The sequence below is a fragment of the Chelonoidis abingdonii genome, chromosome 11 (genome assembly GCF_003597395.2).
Source record: "Chelonoidis abingdonii isolate Lonesome George chromosome 11, CheloAbing_2.0, whole genome shotgun sequence".
Lineage (NCBI taxonomy): Eukaryota > Metazoa > Chordata > Testudines > Testudinidae > Chelonoidis > Chelonoidis abingdonii.
The window spans coordinates 36996856-37024097 of record NC_133779.1 but is presented as its reverse complement, the minus strand read 5'-3'; the positions used below and the strand labels follow the sequence as shown (position 1 = coordinate 37024097).

Sequence of the window (27242 nt, the reverse complement as noted above, 5' to 3'; positions counted from 1 at the left end):
ATTTAGTACCCATTGCTATCTGATCACTAGTTTGGGGAGGCGGGGAGCAGAATGATCCTTAGTGTATTTTGGAAATACTTTTTAGGCAGGTGGCAGTTTACTGTTTTCTTTCACAGGTTTCACTGTGTATAACCTCCATGAATTCTCCTAGTCACAGCTGCCCAAATAGGGGATGGGATGACTCAGGGGACTGGGAGACAGCTGGGTCACTGGTAGGGTGACCAGATGTCCCGATTTTATAGGAACAGTCCTGATTTTGGGGTCTTTTTCTTATATAGGCTCTTTTACCCCCCACCCCCTGTCCCGATTTTTCACATGTGCTGTCTGGTCACCCTAGTCACTGGTTGAAACCAGCCCAGCTTGTAAATGGACAATCCCTGCCATCTGATGGCTGTTTGCGGCTTATGTGAAATGAGTATTTGGTGGGTCCTAGTGTGATGGACTGGTGCTCCTGTTGCTAAAAACACGCCTCCACTAACTGGTCCTCATTGTAAGCTGCCACTAAATGGTCCATGCAGACTAATGATTCAGCCTTGGCCCTGGAGCTGGTCTCTGTGAAACAGAAGTGAGGCCTATCGGTAGACAGGACATTTGTCTGGTTTGAAACTGAACAGTTCTGCTCTTCTGCTGTTTGTCCCCTGTCGGCTACTCAGCCAAAATTGGCTGTGGTTTTGTCTGGTGTCAAATGAGGGACCTCATAACGAAAAGCATCCCTCCGCTGGTGTGACCTCGCGCATGACATCCGTGCCAGATCATTCCAGTGGGAACGGGACAGGGCTGTCTTCAGAAGAGCATCCCATCTGTGTGGCATGGCCTCATACACATCGTGCATGTGAGATCACAACAACTAGGTGGGGTGAGGCCCAAGCTGTTCCTGAAGATACTGGAATGTGTGAGTGGCCACCCTTCCTATTGGTAAGATGGTGCATTGCGCATGAGTCGAAGTGGCTGAGTGGTTGAGTCACTTAATTACGCTCCTGAAGGTCATGAATTTAACAATCTCACACTGAAAGGCCACCTCAGTTTCTCCCACTGCGAATCGGGTACCCGATCCATTGGGTTATGGCAGCCAAAGGGGGACGGACGGGATGCTGACCGTATCACTCTCTCCTGTGCTGTTGGCAATGAAACTGAAGGTGGCTTAACCAGCTGAGCCAGTGGGTGGGTGGGAACTAAACAGAGAAGGGTGTGAGAGGACAACATCCCCCAGCAGCGCTTGCAACAGATCCTGGAAATACTACAACCCCAAACATTCTTTGCAGCACTCAGTAAATATTTTATTAAAGCTAATGTTAAAAAATTATATAGCAGACAGCTTAAGAAAAGAGTGTCTGTATATCTGGGTATGGTGCTTAGATTATCCACAAATGCAAAATTTGTTTTTAAAACCATAAGCTGCATACAGTGTATAATCAGCAAGAACCCCAATTTAGGTGAAAAATTTTAAAACTACAGTTTAGATATTAGCATCCAAGTATTCAGCTACGCCACTCATGAAAAGTTATGCAGAGAGGTGGTTGTGGAAAGCAAATGTAGCAATGAGTGGAGATTGTCCCTCAGTAACTGAGAATTGATGGTAAGGTATCCATTTAAAATACAATCCATGAGGAAAGTATTTCAACTACAACTCCCAGCAGCCCCCGGGGCTAGGCCGCCAGCCCCCATCCGGGCACCTCCCGCTGGCAGGACTCCATCTCCCGTCAGCGCTTGCGGGCGAGGCCCCCTCCGCCGGGTTGTCCGTGCGGTGCCTGCAGGCTGCGGCGGGTGAGGGAGCCGAGGCGATGCTGGAAGAGGCGGGCGAGGTGCTGGAGTCGGTGCTGAAGGCCTCGTGCCTGCCGCTCAGCTTCCTGCTCTTCGTGCCGGCCGTGCTGCTGCTGCTGGGGCCGCCGCCCGCCGCCGAGGCCGCCCACGAGTTCACGGTCTATCGCATGCAGCAGTACGAGCTGGGCGGGCAGCCCTACGGTGAGTGACCGCCGGGATCCCCTCCCCCCCCGGCCCGGCCCGGCCCGGCTCCCCCCCGGCTCCAGGGCAGCCCTACGGTGAGTGACCGCCGGGATCCCCTCCCCCCCCGGCCCGGCCCGGCCCGGCTCCCCCCCGGCTCCAGGGCAGCCCTACGGTGAGTGACCGCCGGGATCCCCTCCCCCCCCGGCCCCCCGGCCCGGCTCACACCAGACTGCAGGGCCGCCCAACAATGAGTGGACACCAGGATCCCCGCCCCCCGGCCCGGCCCGGCCCGGCTCCCCCCCGGCTCCAGGGCAGCCCTACGGTGAGTGACCGCCGGGATCCCCTCCCCCCCCGGCCCGGCTCCCCCCGCCGTCCCCCCCGCCGGGACCGGAGCAGCCCTACGGTGAGTGACCGCCGGGATCCCCTTCCCCCAGGCCCGGCCCGGCCTGGCCCGGCTCCCCCTGCTTCTCCCCCGCCGTCCGTCCCCCCCTCCGCGGCCCCGGGGCAGGCCTAGGGTGAGTGACCGCCGGGATCCCCCTTCTGGCCCGGCTTCCCCCGCTTCTCCCCCAGGCCCGGCCCGGCTCCGCCCCGGCTCCAGGGCAGCCCTACGGTGAATGAGCCCTGGGCTCTCCTTCTCCCCGTCCCCCCCCGGCCTGGCTGCGGCCTGCACCCCCACTGTCGACCTGCTCCATGCCAGGGCACCTTAGCCAGCATCTCCCCCAGAGCCCAGCTCTGCCTCTGACCCACCCACCAAGGAGCAGCCCTGCTCAGCCTCCGAACTGCCCCCTGATCTGTCTATCCTAGGCCTGCCCCGATGCCCACCTGACCTGTCACCAGGGTATCTGCCTTGGCACATCCTGCCAGGTCTCATCCCACGCCAGCCTTGCTTCACCCTCACCTGGGGCTCAGTCACTTTTTCAGTTGACTGCTTTGGCCTAATGAAATGAACAAGTGCCACTGGGCATAGTGGGCCCTGTCAGAAAACGGGGCAGTACTTCAAGCACCAGCTTCTGGACATGGCTTTGAGCGATACTGGCTGTGGCCTGTACAGGAAGCCGCTTGTTTGGCAATATCCTCTCCAGTGAGCACTGTGTGGGGGATTCTCTCTTCCCTGCTTCCACCCCCCACAGGCTTTAATCGGTGTCATAAATCAGCTGATGTCCTGTCTGTGCTGCTAACTTCATTTAGCTGAGGAACTGAGCTTAGATTTAGCATCTGGCTTCCAATGAGGTTTTTACTTTTCACCCAGATTTATAGCTGCTTTAACAGAAGCCAGGAGAAGGGTTAAGGGCATCTCCAGAGGTCACCGAGCAAGTGAGAGCAGGCTGCTTGGCCGTGACTGAAGTTTCCTGAAATGCTGCACCACGATGCCTCTTGCACAACACTTCGATGTTGCAGATAGCTCAGTTCTATTATTACAAAGTTCTTCTCCTGCTCCTGGGGCTAAATCCAGCCCTGGTCTGGCTTCAGTAGAGTTACAATCTCTTACGTTGGAGAATTTGGCGCCTAAATTGTTATGTTCTTATGCCTTTGACTTGTCCTCTCCTTTCTGTTCACAGGTCAACTTTCCTCCTTCCTGAGCTATTCAGTTTTCCCTTTTTTCCTTCCTCCTGACATATACCTCAGTGCTCCCTGGTCTGAAAGTTCTAGTCCCTTCTCCAATCTGTTCCCCAGCCCTTTCTTCACATTACATTTCCCTCATCTTTCTCTTAGTCCTGATGTTCTTGAATTTCACGTTCTTATTGGTTGCTCAACATCTTGTCTTGAGTCAGAAATATAATATCCGCCATTAACTTCTTAAATGTTGTAACCTTTTCCCTTCTCAAATGCTGGTTGACATGGAACCAAGTATCGTTTCTAAGGGCTCTTTTCCTAGCTATCTTCTTCCAAATTAGGATTTATATTCTGCTTCTATGTGGATCTTAGTTTTTTGTCATTGTAGTCTAAAGCTTCAGCCATTTGTTGACATCCAGAAATACTTAGGTATCCCTTATCCAGCCCCAGATTCACGTCATAGAACTTGGGGGATTGAGTCTCTAGATATTTCTAAAATTCCATAAGATTAAATAGCGCTAAAGGCAAAATAGTGTTCGCTAGATCTGTGTGCCTTGGAAATTCTGCCTAATCTGTTTTTGGCCTATGGGATGTATGGATGGACTGGATCCTTGTGCTTATTTTGGAACCAGAGTTTAATCATTGCCAATGTTCAAACCTCCATTCTTGAGAACTTCATTAGGTCATAGCTGTATTCTCTCATGGCGATACTGAGCTAGATCTCTTCAGACTGCAATAAGTCTTCGCTGGCAGGTTTAAAAGGAGACACTGGGCACAAATTTCAGCTGGCTTTGACTTCGTATTAAATCCAGGCAAGTGTTCACAACAGCTCTCTCTGATTCCAAGTTCTTGGACTCTTAGAAAAGCAGTATATTGATTTTTAAGATGCTTGCGATTAACTTTTAATGCTGTTTCTTTTTCTGGTTAGCTAAGTGAATTGTGTATTCTCTTTATCCTTTGCTAAATGCTTTGGGTAGCTAATGTTCCCATTCTGTGTGTGTTCTGATGCCTGATGTCCATTGGGGCAAAAGCTTTTTATTGTTCCAAACTCTCAAATTTCTTTCCAGTGGGATCAACTAGGTTTTTTTAAAAAGATCGAGCCTGAAGCTGGTTAAGAACAGAGTTTGATTTACTTCTAATTCTATTAAAATAGAGTCTTTCAGATAATAAATAACTATATACATATTTCATTTGTCTCTGAGAAATTACAAACAGTAGCTCTTTCTTGTAGTATCAACAGAAAACAATGTTAATCTGACGCTGCAGCAACCTCTAACTGAGATCCATGCTGGGAACAGAATATGCTAGTTACAACCATGTAAACAGTTATTGCTCTTGAGATTGTTGCATGGTTTTTCTGATGAGCATGGGCAGATTTGTTTGTCTGGGAGGTGTATTATAGCTATTGGCCTTTCTGATCATGCAATCTGATCCACTGGTGTAGATCCCTGTGTCTGGGCAGGGACAGAGGTCTGTACTAGTTGGGATCAAGCAGGGGTAACTAGAGAAAATTCTATAGCTTGTGTTATATGGAAGCCCAAAGTAGATGATCCTTCTGATCATAAACTCTGTGGTTCTGAGTGCGGGGCTGAGGCTGCATTACACACTACACTATGTATCTTCATACAATGGGGCATGAAGTGCAGCTCTCAGGAACAATAAAAATGTTCCCACTGCTCAGGGAAACTGGTGGAACTCTGCTAACAAAGACCACGTTTAAACGCTGTTGTGTAAAGGTGTGATGCAGTTCCCAGATGTGCTGCCATCATTGGGGCATAAACCGTTAAAAAAAACTGTGCTTACATTGTAAAGAGGTTTGGCCTTTCCTCTGTAGACAAGTAACCATGTAAGCAGGGCTAGCCCTGACCCTCACGATCCATGCAGGTTAAGACTAATGTGAATTGGGGTGCTGCCATGTTCAAGCATGGTGTCTGACGTAAATATACTGACATCATGCGCCTTTCTGGCATGATGTCAGTATTTAAGTCACCAGTCCTACAAGTATGGCCTACGTCTTTTGTTCCTAGATGTATACATGTACATTTACCCATATTAAAACCCATTGTTTGCTTGCACCCAGTGTACCAGGTGATCCAGATAGCTTTGAATCAGTGACCTGCACTCTTCATTATTTACCACTTCTGCAATTTTTGTGTCATTTTTAAATTTTATCAGTGATGATTTCTTTTTCTTCCAGGCCACTGATAAAAATTTTAAATCGCATAGGGACAAGAAATGATCCCTGTTGGACCCCACTGGAAACACACCCACTCGATGGGGATTTCCTTTTTTATAATTAATTTTGAAACCTATCTGTTAGCCAGTTTTTAATCCATTTAATGTGTGTCAAGTTAATTTTATATCGTTCTAGTTTTTTAATCAAAATGTCGTGTGGTACCCAGTCAAATGTGTTGGAGAAGTCTAGATATATTCTATCAACACTGTTACCTTTATCAATCAAACTTGTAATCTCATCAAGAAAAGAGATCAGGTCAGTTTGACAGGATCTGTTTTCCATAAACCTATGTTGATTTGCATTAATTATATGCTCCTCCTTTAATTCTTCATTAATCAAGTCCCGTATTAGCCACTCTATCTTTGTCTGGGATCAATGTCAGGCTGACAGGTCTATAATTGCCTTGGTCATCTCATTTACCCTTTTTAAAAGTTGTTACATTAGCTTTCTTCCAGTTTTCTTGAACTTCCGCAGTGCATCAAGACTTATTGAAAATCAGCATTAGCCCCGTGAGCTCCTCAGCCAGCTTTTTAAAAACTTTTGGATGCAGTTTACCTGGGGGATCTGCTGTTTTAAAAATGTCTCACTTTAGTAGCTTCTGTTTAACATGCTCCAGAGATACTAGTGGAATGGAAAGAGTTTTCATTACCATATGATGAGACTATATTGTTTTTTTTCCCCAAATACAGAACAGAAATATTTATTGAACACGTCTGTCTTTCCTGCATTGTTATTGATAATTCTATCAATTCCATCTGGTAATGGACCAATGCCACTGTCAGGATTCTTTTTGTTTCTAATACAGTTAAAGAACTCCTTTTTGTCCTTAACTCTGCTGAACATAGATTTCTCCTTGTGTCCCTTTGCTTCCCTTATCAATTTCCCACAATTCCAAATTTCTGATTTTCTATTCAGAATAAGTTATGCATGTATAGCCAACACCTTTTCATATATTGTCTCAGACTGTCTGTTAGCATTTATGTTCAGCTTGATCCCTTTGCTCTCAGGGAACCTATTCGCAAAGCCAGAGGATGCAGTTGCCTGAACAACCCGCTGCCCAGATTTTCCCAGAAAGCACTGGTACCAACATAGGTGGTAGATGCAGAGAAGCAAACAGATCTCATATATCGTTGTGCTTTGTGGGTTTTACTGTACTGTATCAGTAATAGTCAGGTGAGCATGTCAGAATATGGTTCCGCAAATGTGGTTGTAACCAGTGTAGATGAGTGCACAGTGACTGTCTAACGTGCCCATCGTGGGCTTAGGAACCCAGGGGCAGATGATTAGTGTGCCCCACAGGGAAAGGGGGAAAACTGAAGGTGTTCAGAAGGAATGGGGAAGGGAGAAAGGAATAACTTAAGTGATTACAAATACCTGTCTCTGCTGGTGACTGTGGAAATAGGCAAGGCTGTTTAGCATGGAGAGTGTTCTGGGAAAGGGATGCTGGTACTGACAAGACCATCGGCTAGATCTCATCCTCTTCTCCCTCCCTGCAGGCACAAGGAATGCGGTGTTAAACACAGAGGCCCGCACTGTAGAGGCAGACGTGTTGAGCCGCCGCTGCGTGATGATGCGGCTAGTGGATTTCTCGTATGAGCAGTACCAGAAGGCTCTCCGCCAGTCAGCTGGGGCCGTGGTGATCATCTTGCCCAAGAACATGTCAGCGTTGCCACAGGATGTTGTCAGGGTAAATATCGCTCCAGACAGAGAGATGATGTTATTGGAGAAAGGGAGCAAAGATTCAGGTACAAGATAGTGACTGAAACTCCCAGTTGTGGTTTGATGGGGTTTTTACTCTGTCAAGGTTAAGTTTAAAAGTTTGACATATACCCGTCTGATTTGGCCATTCGTATGCCTGCAGCCTTGCTAGTTCAATGGAGCCTAAGTGTGCCCCTCTCCTTCTGACTTCTCAGCAATTCATGGAGATAGAGCCAGAAATGCTGGCCATGGAAACCATTGTGCCAGTCTATTTTGCAGTAGAGGATGAAGAGCTTCTCTCCATTTATGAACAAACACGGGTTGCTTCTACATCACAAGGTTCAGCTTCAGCTGCTGAAGGTGAGTTGCTGTGAAAGGGGGGTTTGAAAGGAAGAAAATTAGCCATAATAATGTTCCTCAGTCAGGTGTCCTTAAGAATGGTAGGCAAAGGTCTCCACAAAATTCTGGAGATGCAGTGTGATCTAGACCCCAGGAGTCCTGAGTTTTGTTCCTAGCTCACCCTAACGTGTCACTTGGACAGATCACTTAATCTTTCTTTGCCTCACTTTCCCTATCTGCAAATTGGAGATAATGATCTGTGGTCGAAAAGGCTGTATAAGGGCCAAGTTATTATTTTACTTGGAGTGACATGATTTAGGAAGATAGTTCCATAGAAATCCTTATTTCTGTTTCATCTCATTTGCAACAGCCTGGGGGCCAAATTCAGTAAAATTTGGTGGAAAGTTGTTTTTTCTAAGTGGTTATAGCAGGTTACTGTGAGTCACAACTCTTTGGCCCTATTCCTGGCTGGGCCACTAATCACTCTGTCTTTGGGCAAGTAACTTAAACACTTAGTGCCTCAGTTTACTCCACTGTAAATGGTTTAATATTTACCTATCTGTCAAGAGTGTTGGGCTTAATTGTTTGTAACATCTTTTGGATCCTGGAGTGAGAGTTGCTGTAGAAGCTCAAAGTATTGAGATTTTTGTACAGAATTAAATTGCTTTGTCACTAGATGTGGAAATATAAGCAGTAAGCTGGAGAAGTTATGGGCTTATTTGGCAAAGCTAGACTCTTTGTGAATCAACTATCAAGGGAATGAAAGTGGTAAGATTTCCCACCCCCAGTGTCAGTTTATTGAATTCTTATTTTCTAGTTCTGCTGCACACGGCGACTGCCAATGGCTTCCAGATGGTTACAAGTGGGGCTCAGAGCAAAGCTGTCAGTGACTGGCTCATAACCAGCCTGGAGGTGAGTTCTAGATGGATCAGAGCTGGGATCTAGGCTGGTAATGTTTATAGGAAAGCACATTCTGTATGGGGACTTCACTGAGTGGTGTGTTTCTAAAGACTGAAAGTTAAAGCCCCCTCAGAGGAAGTCGGAGATTTTTTCAGCCACATCATAGAGGCAGCTTTTCTACCTTTCTGGATTCAGAAGCCAGAAAGTTGGTTAATGGCTCAGGACTGGAAGTCAATGGGAGTATGATTCATCATTGAGGCTGTTAGAAATTGGCTGGGTAATGGTTAGGAGTGGTCTATTGTGCCCCTGTACTCCAGACAATAGAGTGATGCAGGAGGGGATGCTGGGTAATGCTCCTGTGTGCTCCATTCCTAGGGGAGGCTGACTGGTCTGGGAGGAGAGGACCTGCCCACCATTGTAATAGTTGCCCATTATGATTCTTTCGGCGTGGCCCCGGTAAGTATTTTTCTTGCAGCTCTCTGTTTCTGTTAATGGGTTACTTCCTGGGACCTGTATCCCTGTCTCTTCTCCACCCACTGGCTGTTTGGGGAGTAAGTGTGCTTTCCGCAGGAGCCTGTGAGGTCAGTGTGTCGCAGCGGAAGCAGTGGAGGGTGAGCAGTGTCATGGAGCCTTGTCTTTACGTCTCCTGTTCTCTTCCTGCAGTGGCTGTCTCATGGTGCAGACTCCAACGGCAGTGGCATCTCTGGGCTACTGGAACTAGCCAGGCTCTTTTCTCGACTCTACACCTACAAACGTACCCATGCTGGGTAAGAAGCTGCTCTCTCCGTCGGAGAGCATGGGGTGGGAATGGGCACGTGGAAGGGGTTTTGTCTGTAAAAGGGACTCATGAACAATCCTGCAGCTCTGAAGTGTTCTACATGCAGAATCCCTTAGCACAGTGCCAGGGCTGGCAGGGTGAAACCAGGCTGCCTGTGGCTTTTATCTCAAGCTCTGTTGGGAAATAAAATTAATATTTCATCTTTTTTCCAACATGTCTGCTGTTCATGAAATATCATGCTCTTTCCTTTCTTCTCCTTGCAGTGGCTTATCAGTTTGCTTTGTGCAAAGCAGAGGCTGCATCCTCTAGTGGACTTGAGGATAGGATAAGAGCTGGGAATTCTTGTGCTCTGATACCTGCTCTGCCACTGTCTTACTGTTTGGCCCATGGCAAGTTCCTTAACTTGTGTGTCTGGGTTTCCCCATCAGCAAAGTGATGCCAGAGAGACAGGGCGATGGGAGGAAGGGATTAGTTAATGTCTATAGGGTGCCTTGGAAGTATAAAGTACAGAAGTACCAAATATTCAGTAAGAACTGTGTGTTCCAGCAGGCATTTCCTTGCCTTCTGTTCTGTTAGGATTTGGATTCTATCATATTCCTGTATAGATGTTGCAGTCGAGTGCATATTATATATAAAGTAAAAATGCTCATGATTTTACTCAGAGGTGCTTAACAGGATACAGCAAAAGTTAGTCTTTGGGCAAAGTTCAACTTGGATTCCATGCCCTGTCCTCCTTTACTTCTCCTGAGGCTGCGCATGTTGCCATTACAGCCAAGAAGTCAATTTTGCTCACTATGTTTTCCCTGTTTCTTGATGACAGGTATAATCTGTTGTTCTTCACGTCTGGAGGCGGTAAATTTAACTATCAGGGAACCAAGAGGTGGTTGGAAGACAATTTGGATCACACAGGTGAGACAGACACCTAGGATGGGAGCAGAGTGTCCTGCAAGCTTAGCTGGGTGGAGCAACTTCAGCAATGAAAACATCCACTATTTGTGCTGTGATAAGCTAGGGTAGGGAGTGGAGTGGGTAAACTAACTTCAGAGGCTGTGATGCCATTTGCAGGCCAAAGATTAGATCACTGTATGTGTTCTGTGCCCTCTGGAGAGAATGTGATTCTCTTGGGGCTGTGTGGTTGAGGAAAACGCCAGGGACAGGAGAAGTCTGTGCGTCAGGGCTAGGAAAATGGACCTGCAGTGCACTCCTCCAGCAAATGTACATTCCAGAGAGAAATCGTTATCTTCTATGAGTGTGCACAAAGGAATCTCAGATTAGCATGACTTGGGATTGGGAGATAGTTCTCTTCCTGACTGTCACTGACTTGCAGTGTGACATTGGATGGGTCACTTAACTTCTCTGCTGTGGTTTTCCCCTCTATAATCAAGATTGTTACCATTCCTATAGGATTATGAGGATTAATATTTGGGTAAGGCACTTTGAGATCCTCAGATGGAAGATATCCATTATTGCCTATGTCCATGTTCTGTTTTGTTGGATGGGCTTTTAATATCAGCTGAATCCGTACTGAACCACTATAATAAGGTATATATTGTAAAGTGTCTTCCATGCTATTTGTATTGCAGCTGTTGTAAGAGGAGTATAGGGTGCATACCGGCCTCCTTACTGTGCAGCTGTAATACCTGATCATGCTGGGAGATGTCTTCCATATGTCCTGCACATGTGTCTAGCCCCAAAAGCGTGGAGTGGCGTTTCATGGGTTTGGCTGCATCTGTTTCAGATTCCAGTTTGCTGCAGGATAACGTGGCGTTTGTTCTGTGCCTTGACACCCTGGGCAGAGGAAACAGTCTTCACCTCCACGTCTCAAAACCTCCCAAGGAGGGGACCCTGCAGCATGCTTTTCTAAGGGAGTTGGAGATGGTAATGAAAAGCATCAACTTCATTGGGCATGTTGGGGATGGTGGGCTGTGCATGTGCTGCATGGATGGGCATTTGGGGGTGAATTGCTGTGGGGAACTCTTCTGCTTCTATGAAGGATAGAGGATGTGAAAGTGATGAAGGGAGGAAGTCCCGATATCATCCAAGCCTCATTTCTGGTGGCCTTGATTTGGTGCAGGGAGTTATCTATCATTCAGGAGTCCAATGTGGAGCAGACTGCGTCAGTTCCCTTCCTTAATACAATGGTTCCTTTTAGAGCTTCTTGCTTGTACAAACTAACTAGCCAGCTCCTGCGACAGATGGCTGCCCTGGCAGCTTGGTGACTGTAGAATGTTGCTTCAATATTGTAAGCCAGGTTTCGAGGGTTGCTACGTATTTTCCGGGTGCATCTGCCTTAACCAGCCCTTTCTGAAGGACGTTGGCAGGAACATACTCTTGTTGGAATAGGCCGGAGGGAGGGAAGGTGTAACCATCTATAACACTAGAACTCCAGCCTGGGTTTTGAGAGAGATGGGGAATGTGTTCTGAAGTGATGGGATCTGGTCCCTGACCTCTGGGTCATCCTTTTCCTGGGCTGCTTGGCTTCTTCCACAGGTGGTCGCGAGCCAGTTTCCAGAAGTGAAATTCTCCATGGTGCACAAGAAGATAAACCTTGCTGAGGACATGCTGGCATGGGAGCATGAGCGCTTTGCAATCCGCCGCCTGCCTGCTTTCACCATCTCCCACCTGGAGAGCCACCGGGACGGCCTGCGCAACAGCATCATGGACTTGAGGTCAGTGGCTCTGACGGGAGGACACCAGCAGAAGATCAGTTGTTGAATGGACACGTGAGCTAGACACACTTTATAAACATGATTGTTCTGGTGTCTTAATTTTCTCAAGAGGTGTTAGCACATCAGGAACATAGAGAAATCAAGACCAAAAGTTGGGAGTGTTGGGTCTATAACTGTGTCTTGATTGGGCGACCTCTTCTTCCTCCTTTGTGGATGACGTTTTACCATAGTTGTATGCAGTGAAAAGAACTTTCCCAAGAGGAAGCTGTTACCGTAGCCAGACTTACACCTCCCTTCTCTTGTAGGTCACGAGTTGACTCTAAGACTCTAACCCGTAACACCAGGATCATTGCTGAGGCATTGACTCGGGTCATCTACAACCTCACTGAGAAGGTAAGACTGTCCCACCACATGCACCTGCTGCCCATTGGCCAGGCTTTTCCAGTTCTTCTATGCCACCATGCTTGCTTTGGCAACTGCATCCCTTTTCTCTCTTCACAGGGGGCGCCTGCTGACTTGCAGATCTTCACAGAGCAGATGGTAAGGGAGCAGGGGGGCATAGACGTAGCTTGGGGAGAGGGGGAGTGAAGTGCTCTGGAGACCTTTGATCAGCAACATAAGTTTGTCTAATTCTCTCTCTGGTGTCCTGTTTCTGCAGCAGATCCAGCAGGAGCAGCTGGAGTCCGTGATGGACTGGCTGACCAGTCAGCCCAGAGCTGCCCAGCTTGTAGATAAAGACAGCACCTTCCTCAACACCTTAGAGTATTACATGAGCCGCTATCTGAAAGATGTCAAGCAGCATCATGTGAAGGCAGATAAACGGTAAGGGAGGCAGGTGAATGGGGAGAGGGAGAAAGTTTGGTCTGTTCCTGACATACTTAAACAGACTTCCCCCTTCATTGCATTCCTGTCTCCAAGAGTAGCAGCTTCTCAGGTGTTCTCCTCAGTGTGTGGGGTGACTGTACCCGCCCATTTCCTGCTGCACCTGTACAGTCTGGCCACATGTTCTTTCTAACAGGAAATTCTGCATCCTCTAAGGAACTCCCAGGAATTCCAGTGGGCATAATTACAAGTATTGTCTTCATCAGTGTGAAAAGGGAGGGCTTGTTTTTTCACTGTTCAGCCCCCTCCTTCTCCAGAAGTCCACCTTGTTAGATATGCTGTACCCTGTCTGAAGGCAGTGAGAGAGGCGCAGCAGTCTCCTGGCGCCAGGAGAGCATTGCCTGCTTTTAAACAAAGGCAGTCTCTCTTCCTGATTTAGCTGCTTGGGATGAAGATGCTCCTGAGCTCAGTGAGGTGTCTCCAGGGCATCTTCTCTTTGAGACAGCTGAAAATTTGTGTGGAAAGAGTCTTATTCTTGTGTGTCAGTAAACAGCATTTTGCAGCCCCCTGAGAATGGGGTTCAGCTTTCCAAGGTTCTCTGGTTGGGATAGGAGATGAGTACTGGTTTATCCGGGTAACTGCTGAGAGCTGTAAACTGGCTTAAAGGGGTGTGTGAAGCTGTCATGCTTTGCCTGTCACTGGTTGATTGCTTCTGTGGCGAGGGGGACAGGAGATTGGGTGAGTTCTGGGGCTGTTTTTATTTCCCCTGGAACCAATGCCCAGAAATGTCGCACCATCTGAAGAGCTCGTTCTTTCCACAGGGACCCTGAGTTTGTTTTCTACGACCAGTTGAAGCAGGTGATGAATGCATACAGGTAGGTATTAAGGCAGGGTTGGGTATTTTGTCTAAGGCAGGGTTGGATATTTCATCTTTCTCAGCTCCTTTGGTGACCTCACCCTTTGTCGGTCCATTTCAGGGTCAAGCCAGCAATCTTTGACCTGCTCCTGGCTCTCTGTATAGTAGCCTACCTCGGAGTTGCCTATGTTGCAGTCCAGGTGAGAATAAAGGAGTGATCCTTCTATTCATTCCCTTCTTTAAACTATAAGAGTGTATGAGCCAGGTACGCTCTAGTGGCGTTCAGGTCAAACTCAGAGTAAGAGAACCAGTCTTCTCTGGATGAGAGAGGACCCCTGATTGTTTGCAACCCATTAACTCTTCTGGTGCTGGTGTTTTCACTTCCATGGGTGTCTTCACAATGTTATCAGGCTCATAATTCAGCTCCCTTCTAGCTCTGGAGCATATTCCTGATGTGGGATGAACGTAGAGCAGTATCCTTCTCTTGGGGAGCAATGAGTTTCATTGTGTTACTAGACTAGCTTAAATTCTGAGCTCTAAGAGCATGCATGGGCTTCAGGCAAAGGCATTGTACACACTACTGCTTACTTTAGTATAACTTACATGCTATGGAGTGTGAAGAAGCCACTCCCCCCCCCCCACCCGAGCGATGTAAGTTACACCTATCTAAGTCTGTGTGACCAGCACATCTGCTGACATAACTACTGCCTCTCATGGAGGTGGTTTTACTATGCCAATGAGAGAGTTCTCTCCCCTTGGCATAGAGCGTTTTCATCAGCTGTGCTACAGTGGTGCAGCTGCAGCGCTTCTCATGTAGACCAGCCCTGAGACATCTGAGTTAAATCTGCCGCGTCGTAGTAAGAGATTACAGCCCATGATAGGTCAGGTCACACACACGGGTGCATAACATCGGCGCTCCAGATGCCTGAATTCAGACTGCACAAAAGGTTCTATGATTTTGTGCAATTAAATCAAAATCTTTTTTTTTTTTTTTTTTTTTTTTTTAAACCTTGATTATTGCATGAATAAAATCGGGAGACATCCCCAGCAATTCAGTGCATATGAAATAAATAAGAACATGTTCAAGTGATCGTTTATATCACAAGCACATTACATTCTAAGTTTGTTGGCCTGTTCGTAGTTTCAGGGAGCTATTACTTTTGACACGATAATGAGACTGTAACGGGTCCCCCCCGGGGTGCCACCTGGAACTGGGGTGCCACTGGGGACCCACCAGCCTGGGCTCCCTTTACACTGTACTGCTTTGACCAGCCTGCACTGTCTCCAGCACACATACAAGTAGGGACGCACCCAGCTGCAGTTGCATGCAGATGCTGTGATCAGCTCTGTATGGGAAGGCTCCAGCTAAGGAGCTTCCCAGCTACTCAGGCATGCACCCTGCTCTGGAGTGTAAACCCAAAATTATCCTGTCTTGTGCTGCACAGGGAACTGTACAGCGTAAGCTCATGAAATTCCCCCGCTCCCGCAATGTGGAGAGGAATATACATCAGCTCTCTGCCCCGAGTTAGGACTCCCACACACTGGTTTTAGAAAAAGCAAAAACAAGTTTAACTACAGAAGATAGATTTTAAGTGATTATAAGTCATAGCAAACACATTGAAGCAGATTCCCTAGCAAATAAACAAAACACGCAAACTGAACTTACTATACTACATAGATCCGATATGAATAGCAAATCCTCACCCTAAGTGAGGATACAAGCAGGCTGCAGATTCTTAACGGGCAAGCTGCACTTGTTCACAGCTTGGAATCCCCAGCTGTTCCATTCACAGGCTAAAAATCCTTTTAGTGGCTCCAGCACCACCCCTCAGTTCAGTCTTGGTTCCTCAGGTGTTTCCAGAAGTCTCTTTGGGTGAGGAGTCTGTGAAGAACCATGATGATGTCACTCCCCTGCCTTAAATAGTTTTTGCATATGGCGGGAACCCTTGGTTTCAAAGCTTGGTTCCCACACCAATCAGTGGAAAAACACTGATATCCCAAGATGGAGTCCAGCACCAGGTGACCTGATCACATGTCCCTATAGTGTCACAGCAGCCATGAGTCGGAGGCTGTCTGCAGCATCCTCAGGAAGGCTCCCAGGTGGGAGATAAGCTTCTTCTAAGGCCTATTGTTTTCGCTAATGGCCCTTCGCCCACCCATGTTTTCAGAATGAAAGCATCTAGTCTAGTGGGCATTCCCCAGGTGTAAACACATTTGTAATAGAGATACTTAGTCAATATTCCTAGCTTCAGATACAAAAATAATCATATTCAGGAAATCAAAACCTTTCCAATGATATCTCACATGACCTATCTTGCATAAAATACATCATAATTATGCCATAATAATATAATATCACCATGGAGAACATGGGGTGAAGTGTCACAGAGACCATTGCGAGTCTGGCTCCTGATCAATGCTCAATGAAAGGGGGAACCATGTTAGGTCACAGTCTGTACCTAATCCTCTTGCTTCATAACAAGCCTTTTCTTTTGTAATTTCTTTTTTTTTTAAGTTAGATGCTTCAGGAGACACCCACCATTTGATGAATGCCTTTTGTATATTACATAGAAAGAAAAGTACAAATACTGTTTGTATAATTCAAATGGTCCTGTCCACCTGTTTATTTCTTGTTAGCTAGATTGATGGTGGGTCATTTGGAGGCTGCTGCTAAGATTTGGGTTTGTAGCCAAGTATTTGTTGAATATCTGCAGTGGCCATTTAAAAGAAAATTGGATTAATGTGGGTTTTTCAGTGATTTCTAAAACTGGAAAAGATAAGCCCATGTTAAAGGATTAAGGGTTGGCCTTAATCTGTGGTGTTACCTGTTGTTTTGCAATCCCCAAATCGCTACGGGCCAAATGTTACTATCAATTGGCCAGATCGTATGCTCTGAAGTCAGTGGGAGTTTTGCCATCTATTTCAATTGGAGCAGGTTCCAAATGTACTGATTGCCGATCAACAGCAAAACTCATGGCAATTCTCCATGAAAATAGGCGTACATAATGGTAATGCAGGCAGGCCCAGTGGGTGTTTCTGTAAGTAATTCATTGTTCTTTCCTGATAACCCTGGTTTCACTTGCTGTATTGTAACAATTGAGCATTGTTTGCCAAGCCCTGAGTAGATCTATCCAGAAGGGAGGCAGAGTTCTCCTTAGGGTAGGGATATGGGTGTGAACTCAGCCCTGAGGCAGATATTGCATTTATATGCTAGCACTGCCTCCAGCCTCCGAATGAGCTCCTTCTCCCTTGTGAGCAGAGAATACACATTGCCTGTTTGCTAGCAGTGACATGGACTCACTACTCTTTTCCCCTCCCTCCCCTTTCTAGCACTTTGGTCTCCTTTACAAAACGGTACAGAAGTTATCCCTTAAATCCAAGCAGCAGTGAAGTGACACATCACCAACTCATCAAGCAGCACTGAGCCACCAGTGAGCCCAGCAGGAGTTTCTGCCTTCCACTGGCTCCTGCCATTTCTCCCTCTTTCCTCTAACCAGCCTGGAGGAAAGCAGAGATTAACAGAACTTCCAACTCCTGTGCACCTTTTTTAGGTCTCCCCCCAACTTGCCCATTTTCCTTCATTTTGTGGCGAGGGAGATGTGCAGAGACTCGGTCAATCCCTGCAGATTGTTTAAACACTGAATGGCTGATGTAAAGTTTCCGCCGAACAAGAAGTTTCTGTGAGTGTGAAGGTGCTGAACCTGGTTTCACAGACATGTGCCATACAGCCAGCTTGAAGGCTAAATCCACGGGGCAAAGGGACGGACAGCTCTGCCCAGCCAACTGGACTCGGAGCACTCGTTTTAAAAAAAAAAAAAAAAGAGAGAGAAAAATGTGCACATGTAAATTAAAAGATAATTATTAGCACGTTTCATACTGCACCTCTTCCTTCAGCTCCCTTCCTGGCACCAGGAAGGGAGCACTCAGCAAACAGTGTCTTCAGCAAACAGCTTATTGCATTTTCTTTGGACAGTGCAATAACCAGTTCTCTCTTTGGAAGTGCATTGTAAACGGTCTTGACTGTTAATCTGATTGAGAAATGAGAAAGGATCATTAACTGGTTGCCACAGTAGGATTCCTTGCATAGCATGTTTTTCTCCCTCAGCTGGAGGCTGCATTCCGCTTTGCCCAGGTTCCTTTGAGGTTTATATCCCTTGGTTTATGCTGTCTCCGCTCTGTGCTTAACTGTCACGGAGGTGTGCGGGGGTGTGTTTCCTTTTTTTTAAGGGATTCCTAAGTTTATAGTTGGTACAGGATCAGGTCTAAAGCCGTTCTGTATATTTAAACAGTTTGATGGTTACATTAATAATATAAGCAGGAGTGACCTAGTTCCTGCCATGATCTCTGGTCAGTAATCCATTCGCTTCCATTCCTGTCTCTTTCCATTTGCAGTTGGGCAGATTTTAGTCCTGTTCACCTTCATCTCAGGGTCTTGTTTAGCATTTCACATCACTATTGTTTATAAAACACTGGTCTTAGCCTAATATTATTGGTAACTTGCCAAGGCTCTGTTGTTGCTTCCTTTACATGCACCCTGTGGTATGTTTGGAGGGAGGTGGGATATTAGTGATTTTTTTTTTTTAAAGAAGGTTTTATGAAAATGTCATTAAACATTATTGTTTGCAGACTGCAGCTAAGAGCACGTGTTACAGCTGGAGCTGACTCGTTCTCCAGTACTTTGTTCTCAAGCAAGATCTTACTGCTTTTGTTTGCTAATGCATTAGGATGGGGAAATTACCCTGTTGCCCAAAACTACTGTTAATGCATGTGCAGAGGCCTGGGAATTCTCCAATCTAGACAGACAAATGCCAGATTGTGATCTCTCTCAGTTTTAAACCCCTCTGAATTTCACAGCCTAAGGTAAGTGGAACATTGTCTCTTGCAACCATTTTCTGATGAGTCCCCAGACTGCAAGCAGAGGAGGTGCAGCAGTGTGGTAACCACAATGTTCCTACATGTGAACTTCTCAAGACCTTTCTCAAAAGTTTTAGGTTAATGGTATGTGTAGATGACACTAAAAAACCCAAAACTCCTGCAGGCAACAGCAATCTAACTTTTAAAATACTTTCTGGAGTTACTGTACTTCTGTGCATATATAGTACGTCTACAAGCCAAAATGACTCTCATTTAAAATACCACTTTCCATTGGAGGCTGAATTCGATCTTTTGTGGCTTGGAGTAGAACTATCCAACTTCCTATAAGCAAGAAAAACATTAGCTGTGTGTCCCCATTCATTATTCACTGTACATGGATTAGCTAGGAAAAAGTGGTGTGTGGCCATATGCCCTAGTAGTATTGTCCTTTGGATGGAGATTAAAACTCTCATTTTTCAACCATCTTTTTTTTAAAAAGCAAGAGAAAATGTACCTTGTCTAGGGCTCTTCACCCAAGCTTTCCAGTACACAGTGGCTCACCCTTTAAAGGGGCACCTGATCAGCAGAAACGCACGCTGAGTTACTGTAGCTCCCAGTGACGTTGGATTAGTATTGTAGGTGCCCTCGAGAGACGTTCCTTTTGCTAGCTTGTGGGCGCTTCCTTAAAATAGGTTGCACTGTGCATTTGATGTTTTTAGCATCACCTCTGGACAAGCCCTTCTGAATGGATTTGAAGCCTGTTTCCTTCTTTCTTTGGAATAGTTGGAGGAAAAACTTGCCTGTCGCTAGCTTTTATGCCCTGCACACAGCAGCTGGAAGAAGCAATTGCATGGAGAGGCCTGCTCAGCCCTAGGATGGAGCATGCTCAGTACAGATAGTCTGACAGGTAAATGCTCCTAAGATTGTAAGCCCTTACTGACCATATGCAAACTAAGATGTTTCAGGGGCTTATAACTGTGCTGCAACTTGCTAGTGCTCTACACCCCAAGGAATGTCTCCTTTCCCCATCCCAGCTCATTACTGAACCAGGCTTGCTGGGACTCGGTTACTCCATTTAGAACAGCTAATAGGAGATAAGTCATTAGCAGTCCTGCTTCAATTCATGTTAATGTAAGTAATATTTACGAATAGTGAGCAGAAGCAAACAGAGCCAGCGTGCTCCGATATGCAATGAAAAGCCCATTCTGGCATCTTCAAGACAAGAAGGGACTGAAGCTCATAGGTGCTGGAATTAGGGGTGCCAGGGGTGCGGCAGCTTGAGGTGGTTTCCATCTTACACAGGGTTTATGGTTTGGTTCAGTAGCACTCAGCACCCCTGCCTGTGCTAAAGGCTGAGAGTAACAAACATCTCCGCCAGCGTGAACAATTGATTGCAGCTCTGATCCCTTCAAGGTTGTAGGATTAAACCAACTGTTTACAGCTCCTTGCATGGTGGGAAATCAATACCAGAAGTTCCTGATAATGTGAAAGAATATAGCGTCAGTTACTTTAAACCGAGGAGGGTAGGGCCGCATGGTTACAATGCATATTCAGGGGCACTGGTGGAACAATGACCTGTTCTCTCCAGAGTGAAAGCAGTTTACCCTGTTATCTCATTTAGGTGCGCCTAGCCCTATCCTGTCACTATAGAAAGTTCAGCTCATGGTAATTACTGCAGCTGGCGTATTGCATTGCTGATCAAAGTATTCCTGCTGATACCAAAGCATTCATATATTCACAACTGTGAGAGAGCAGAATTACATCCTCCTCAAACCTGAAGCAGAAGGAGGCTGCCACTTTTTGATCTATTTAAATCAGGTGTAAACATTTAACAGAGAGAGTAATGAACCCCTGGAACACTTTACCAAGGATCATGGTGGATTTTCCATGACTGACCATTTTAAAATCCAGATGGGATGTTTGTCTAGAGATCTGCTTGAGGACTTATTTTGGGGATGTTCTGTGGCCTGTATACAGAAGGTCAGATTAGATGATCGTGGTGGTCCTTTCTGGCCGTGGAATCTATCAGTGTATGAATGCAGTCTTGTGTTCTAATCCCACTATTGCAGGTCCCTGAACACCCTAGTGCTGGGGGTTATCAGTTGTGCTAGGTTCCCCTTGCAATGTCAATTTGGAAACTTGCAACCAATCCTCGTGCTGTCCTTTGGGTTGTTTTGTAACAACAAAAAGTGATGATGCAGGATCAATTTCACTGTATCTGCTTAATCTTCCCAACCACAAAATACCATACAGGGAGAAATCCAGACACAGTTTGTTTTAACGTAATAGATTCCAAGGCCAAAAGGGACCATTGTGACCTCAGGTATTTCTTCAGGACATGGGCTATGGCTCACCCTCAGTCTAGCCATGTGCCCTGTCTCTGGTTTGTAAGGATTTTGCTTTGACTGGCAGAAGAAATAATTAAAATGGTTCCCAAGTTCATGCAGGTGGGATAAGATTATGCCTTAGCTAAAATGCATCTATGGGATAATGCTGCTAGCATCCTTCTCAACTCTCCCTGCTGTCCTAGAGTTAGGAAACTCAGCACACTGTAGAAATACTTAGGCTTTCTAAACAAGCTCTGTCTATTGCAACCATTTTCCAGTCTCTCCACGTGCAGACTGCTGGGGAGGCTGTATACATGTAACTTGCTCTAGGGCAGCCTGTGTACTACATTTTGAGAATTTTTTTCATTTTAACTTCCCAATTTTGCACACAAGAAAATCAATCCAGAGTCATTAGGTTGGAGGAGGATAGACTCCTTGAGCAATAGTGGTTTGTTTTTTACCAGTAATCTCCATGCTAGTTTTTGAGTTTATAATCTCTGCAAGAAGGGAAGAAACTCTGGTAATCACTGCAGCTATTGCTCTGTCCTGTGGAGCCTGGCGCATAATAGTTGCAGTAGGGAAAGTTTTATATATAATGGGCCAAATTTTGTAGTCTGGAATTGAAACTCAGACAGCAATGCATTAAGATTTAAGTAATCCCTTAAACAAACTCCCCCTTGAATTCAGTGAGTTTTGCTTGATTTAAGGACTGCAGAATTTGGCCAGGCAAGAGAGTTTACTGTGTTGAAAAGCTAGATACCTTGAAAACCTGCCACATACACACTACCTCCAGTACTTAGTCCTATGCTTGTACCTTCTGGTGTTACTCATGTGCAAAAATGACTTTTCAAACACCGAGCTTGGTTATATTTAGGTGCATAGTGAAAGGGGGTTCTACTCAGCGCTGGCTCCAGGCCCCAGCACGCCAAGCACGTGCTTGGGGCGGCATGCTGTGGGGGGCGCTCTGCCGGTTGCTGGGAGGGCGGCAGGTGGCTCCAGTGGACCTCCCACAGGCGTCCCTGTGGAGGGTCCGCTGGTCCCACGGCTCCAGTGGACCCTCTGCAGGGATGCCTGTAGGAGGTCCGCGGGACCGGCGAGCGGCAGAGCGCCCCCCATGGCATGCCGCCGTGCTTGGGGCAGCGAAATGGCTAGAGCCGGCCCTGGTTCTACTCATTGAGGATGAGCTAATATGAAAATTTTAAATTGTAGATTTCTGCTATATTTTTGGGGAGAGGGGAGCAAAACAACCCATACAAACCACCAACAAAAAACAAACAGAAAACCCATGACATGCACTACAACAAATTGGTTTAAAAGGAGCAGTACATGGTTTTTTTTCAGCTACCCATAACACAAAAGCATCTGAATAAATTTTGCTTATAAATTCCAAAACGGTCTCATCTGTGCTGTGATGAAGAATGGATAATTTCAGCTGAATTTATATTTTGAGCATGTAAAAATGAGGTTTTAAATTAAAGGCTTGATGGTTGCCTCAACTTACTGGACTCATTACTATAATTCTTTTTAGGCTTTGTGCAATTCACTGGCTTTACTGGCTTCCTAAATGAAGCCTCCAGAACTAATTCATCTGGGATAACCCAACCAGCAATTGCATAAAGACTTCTTCCATCTAGCAGATCCAGCACATTATCTGAAAGACCAAAAAGAATGCTGAAAGGGGCTAGTTAAATCTTAATGCCATTCTGTCTGAGTCCTGGGGCTAGTGACAATATATTTTCAATACTTAACTTTCTGTTGTGGCTTTGCTGGTTGCTTTTAAAAGTAAGACCCATAGCTACCTGTTGGACCTGTTGGTCTTCCAGCATCCAACCAAAGTCCATGTTGTCTGCCCCATATAATTCAGTAATTGAATCTCTCACAGGGGGAGGGATAGCTTGGTGGTTTGAGCATTGGCCTGCTAAACCCAGGGTTGTGAGTTCAATGCTTGAGGGGGCCACTAAGGGATTTGGGCAAAATCAGTACTTGGTCTTGCTAGTGAAGGCAGGGGCCTGGACATGCTGACCTTTCAGCGTCCCTTCCAGCTCTATGAGATAGGTATCTTTCCATATGTTAAATGTCTCTCTCTATGCTTGCAACAACTCCCTGATTTTTTTTCTAACATCCTACATCTATTAACACTTGATCTATATCTACCATTTTGCCAGTTCAGGAGTAAACAACATAACCTTCCACCTCCTCACCTTGGCTGTCCTAGAGCTGCTGTGAGTGAGTCACAGGAGGCACTGCTCTTTTCCTGGTGAGGCATGATTAGACTCTCACTGACATTCTTAGCCCCCAATAACCTGCAAAACCAGATCTGGATTTCTTTGCACATAAATGAAAAAGGCACTAGGACAGTGGCTCTCAAACACTTTTTTTTACTGTTTAGCCTTTCACATAGCAAACCTCTGAGTGTGACCCCCCTATAAATTAAAAACACTTTTTATATATTTAACACCATTATAAATGCTGGAGGCAAAGCAGGGTTTGAGGTGGAGGTTGACAGCTCATGACCCCCCATGTAATAAGCTCATGACCCCTGCAGGGTCCTGAACCCTCAGTTTGAGAACCCCTGCACTAGGCCACTGGCCTGCTTCTCTGCAAGTGCAGAGCACTCTCTCTAGTTCATCAGACTCTTCCTGTGCTACAACTACTGGGCAACAGAGCTGTTCCTCAGTAACACTAATCCTGCATTTTTTGTGTGTGCTCATTTTCATGATAATGGTTCTAGACTCGTGCCACTTCTGTTGGTGGTTGGCAGGTACCACTCAGTTCTGGCCAGTCTCCATTGGAGGAAGGAGTACGATACACATAGGTACAATGATGAATTTTTATTTTCACTGTCAGAGATTTTTTTAAATTTACTACAGAGACTTGTTGACTGTTTTGTGTCTCTTTCTGGAATCACTCAATGCATTTAATTAGTCAGGGGACATGTGCATTATGGAGAGAAAATGTTCTGGAAGAGAAAAATAAAATCATTATCAATAGACGTGTCTGTTTACTGCCTATGGCAATGTCTGGTATGGTGAAACAACCAAAGAAGAGGAGGTGGCTGTAACCAAAATTCATGGCAGAGCAGTGCACTCAGCATATCACACTTTTTGGCAGAAGGCTACATAGAGGAGCAGCTGCAACTTTCAGTTTCTGCTGCTATAGTGATTATATGGGCTGAGGGCACTGATGCCGAGGACTTTAACTCTGCTATAGTAGCAAGCCCCTGAGTTTATATGACAATAACAAGGCTTCTGATGGTCATTGAAGGCTGGATCCAAAGTCCATTGATGTCAACGTGAGTCTTTCTATTGACTTTAGTGAGCATGTGTGTTTCGGGTACTATAGGAGTGCTAGATGTCTTTAGCCATCATTATGCTTTTTCATATGGAGAAACTGAGACCGTGCAGCTAGGCTTCCCTCTAAGGTCCATTGGTCATGCATCTGGGTACCCAATACAAAAACCATTTTACAGCATGGCCCTCCCTGGGCTTCTGCTGTAAGGAGAGACACACACACAAACACACCCCTGCCAGCAATATACCGCTCCAGTAAGATGAGCTGTGCGCCATGTGCTAACGATCAGTATAAACTGGTTTACTGGGGGTTAGTGGGCACTGGTTTTGCATAGAAAGACTGAGCAAAAGTGTCTTAATTGTCCTGATGATGCCCAGTCTTGGGTTAGGAACTCCTGAGTTGTGTTTCCAGTTCTGCCACTTTCTCATTCTCTAGTTTTGGGCAAGTCACGTAAGTGTATGAATGCCTCAGTTTCCCCCTTTGTAAAACAGGAATAATAGAATCATAGAATATCAGGGTTGGAAGGGACCTCAAGAGGTCAACTAGTCCAACCTCCTGCTCAAAGCAGGACCAATCCCCAACTAAATCATCCCAGCCAGGGCTTTGTCAAGCCGGGCCTTAAAAACCTCTAAGGATGGAGATTCCACCACCTCCCTAGGGAACCCATTCCAGTGCTTCACCACCCTCCTAGTGGAAAAGCTTTTCCTAATATCCAACCTAGACCTCCCCCACTGCAACTTGAGACTACTGCTCTTTGTTCTGTCATTGCTACCACTGAGAACAGTCTAGATCTGTCCTCTTTGAAACCCCCTTTCAGGTAGTTGACAAGGCATCTGACAAGGCCCGGCTCCATCTTCGTGTCCAGGCCACCTGGCCAGTGACTTGGCACGAGCAACTTCTAGGTTGGTAACTAAAATAACAACCTTGCAGAACTTGTGTGTGGAGGGGTGCACCTAACTGATTTTAACATTGGCACTGAACACAAGCCAAAAATCTTCAGTGTAGTGTAGAACTTTCGGAGCAAACTTTGTCAAGCCAAACATTTTTGTATAAGTCTTAAATATATAACCTCCTTAGTGTAGTGTAGAACTTTCGGAGCAAACTTTGTCAAGCCAAATATTTTTGTATAAGTCTTAAATATATAACCTCCCTGGTGGTTATAGACTTTGGTCAGCTGGGATGTTGTAACATCTTCCATTGCTATAGTGTCTCACACATCAAATATTTGAGAAAGAAGGTGGGTGAAATATCTTTTATTGGACCAAGTTCTGTTGGTGAAAGAGGCAAGCTTTTGAGTTTACTAACTTGAAAGCTCATCTCTTTCACCAGTAGAGGTTGGTCCAATGAAAGATACTACCTCACCCACCTTGTCTAATATCCTAGAACCAACACCGCAACCCTGCGATACCAAATAGCTGTATGCTGTTTACATCCAGGGTTCCTAAAATGCAACCCCTTCTGGGGTGGCAGCCAGCTGTCACATGGACAAACACTGTACAAATTAGGGTGAGGATTACAGATGCTTGTCTACACAAGGAAATTAATTTGGGTTAAAATAGGGTGTGAAAAGGAAGGAGCACCTTATTCCAAATCCACAAAGCTAATTTGTCATATAACATTCTTATTCCAAAATAAAGGCATCCATGCAGGGAGTTAATCAGGAACAGCTATTCTGGAATAACACTCAGTGTTGACAAGCTCTTCCTCATGAAAAATACCGTGGGAGCTTGGATGTCCATGTGGAGTGGAGGCCCTTGGTTTTGAAGGCCTCACCTACAGCTTTACCTACTGGATTTATTTATCATTAGGACCCTACCAAATTCATGGCCATGAAAAATGCGTCACAGATCGTGAAATCTGGTCTTTTGTGCGCTTTTGCCCTATATTATACAGATTTCACAGAGAACACCAGCTTTTCTCTAACTGGGGGGCCTGACCCAAAAGGGAGTTGCAGGAGGGTCACAAACGTTATTTTAGGGGGGTTGCAGTACTGCCACCCTTGCTTCTGTGCTGCTGCCTTCAGAGCTGAGTGGCTGTAGAGTGGCAGCTGCTGACGGAGGGTTGAGCTATGCAGGCAGCAGTAAGGGTGGCAATACCATACCATGCCATCCTTACTTCTGCACGGCTGCTGGCGGTGGCTCTGCCTTCAGAGCTGAGCTCCCGGCCAGCAGCCACCGCTCTCCATCTGCCCACCTCTGACGGCAGCGCTGCCGTCAGCAGCAGCGCAGAAGTAAGGGTAGCAGTACCACAACATCCTCATCAATAACCGTGTGACCCTCCCGCAACTCCTTTTCGAGTCAGGACCCCTACAATTACAACACCCTAAAATTTCAGATGTAAGTAGCTGAAATAAAATTTACGAGAATGGACCCTGAATTTGGTAGGGCCCTACCTACCATGGCTGAAGGACTGTGCTGACCCAATGGCTGCAGGCTACTCAGGAGTTTCACACCAGAGGCAGCCCGTCCCCTCCAGTTACACCGACCAGGAGCCAGTAACAGAATCCAGGAGCTCTGGTTTCTAATCCCCCTGATTCTGCTGCTCTGCTGGAAGGAGAAATGGATCCCAGGGATGCTCTGGTCCCCAGGATACTGCTCCCAAGCTGGAAATGGAACCCAGGCGTCCGGGTTCCGCTGCTCTGATCCTCTGGGCAGGTGCCCCCCGGGAAGGGGGGAACCCAGGAGTCCGAGCTCCCCCTGCTGCTGCCGGCCCACGCCCCCTCCCTGCCCAGCCAAGGAGAGTGGTGGGCGGGACTGTTTTGGTGGATCGGACGCAGCGATTGGCTGGCGGGGCGCGGTGATTGGCAGGAGCCGGCGCTAGGGGGGAGTCGCGGGCGCAGTGGGCGGGGCCCAGGGCTCGGAGTCGGAGGGTCCCGGTCGCGCCGTTCCCCGCCAGGTACCGGGGGAGCGGGGGGGCTCCTGCCTCGGCCCCCAACGGCCTCGGCCCCTGCCCCTGCCCCTGCCCCTGCCCCTGC

General features: G+C 46.5%; 2 protein-coding genes across 3 annotated transcripts in view; both read left to right on the top strand.

Annotated features, from left to right (window-relative positions):
* Nucleotides 1–1723: 1723 nt before the first annotated feature.
* Nucleotides 1724–18374, top strand: NCLN (nicalin). Of its 2 annotated transcripts, XM_032779104.2 has the most exons (16): nucleotides 1742–1962; nucleotides 7231–7421; nucleotides 7648–7792; nucleotides 8589–8683; nucleotides 9047–9127; nucleotides 9335–9438; nucleotides 10270–10358; nucleotides 11188–11327; nucleotides 11940–12118; nucleotides 12424–12511; nucleotides 12620–12658; nucleotides 12777–12940; nucleotides 13762–13815; nucleotides 13918–13996; nucleotides 17127–17227; nucleotides 17348–18374. In XM_032779104.2, exons 1-15 carry the CDS (start codon nucleotides 1782–1784, stop codon nucleotides 17184–17186), a joined length of 1689 nt encoding a protein of 562 aa, XP_032634995.1. In that variant the 5' UTR covers nucleotides 1742–1781; the 3' UTR covers nucleotides 17187–17227; nucleotides 17348–18374. The 2 variants fall into 2 exon arrangements, with proteins under 2 accessions (XP_032634920.1, XP_032634995.1); XM_032779029.2 differs by having other exon boundaries at nucleotides 1724–1962; nucleotides 17127–18374.
* An 8726-nt stretch (nucleotides 18375–27100) lies between these two features.
* LOC116824119 (activated RNA polymerase II transcriptional coactivator p15-like) overlaps nucleotides 27101–27242 on the top strand; it is an 8112-nt gene continuing 7970 nt past the window's right edge. Inside the window, exon 1 of the mRNA XM_032779231.2 lies at nucleotides 27101–27163. The gene's annotated coding sequence lies outside the window, so the exon portion shown is untranslated. The remainder of the gene's footprint in view (nucleotides 27164–27242) is intronic.

Coding starts and splice junctions, on each gene's coding strand:
- NCLN (XM_032779029.2), top strand. CDS start 1,782: ATGCTGGAAGAGGCGGGCGAGGTGCTGGAGTCGGTGCTGAAGGCCTCG. Junction 9,439..10,269: donor TACAAACGTACCCATGCTGG/GTAAGAAGCTGC, acceptor TCTTGATGACAG/GTATAATCTGTTGTTCTTCA. Junction 12,119..12,423: donor AACAGCATCATGGACTTGAG/GTCAGTGGCTCT, acceptor CTTCTCTTGTAG/GTCACGAGTTGACTCTAAGA.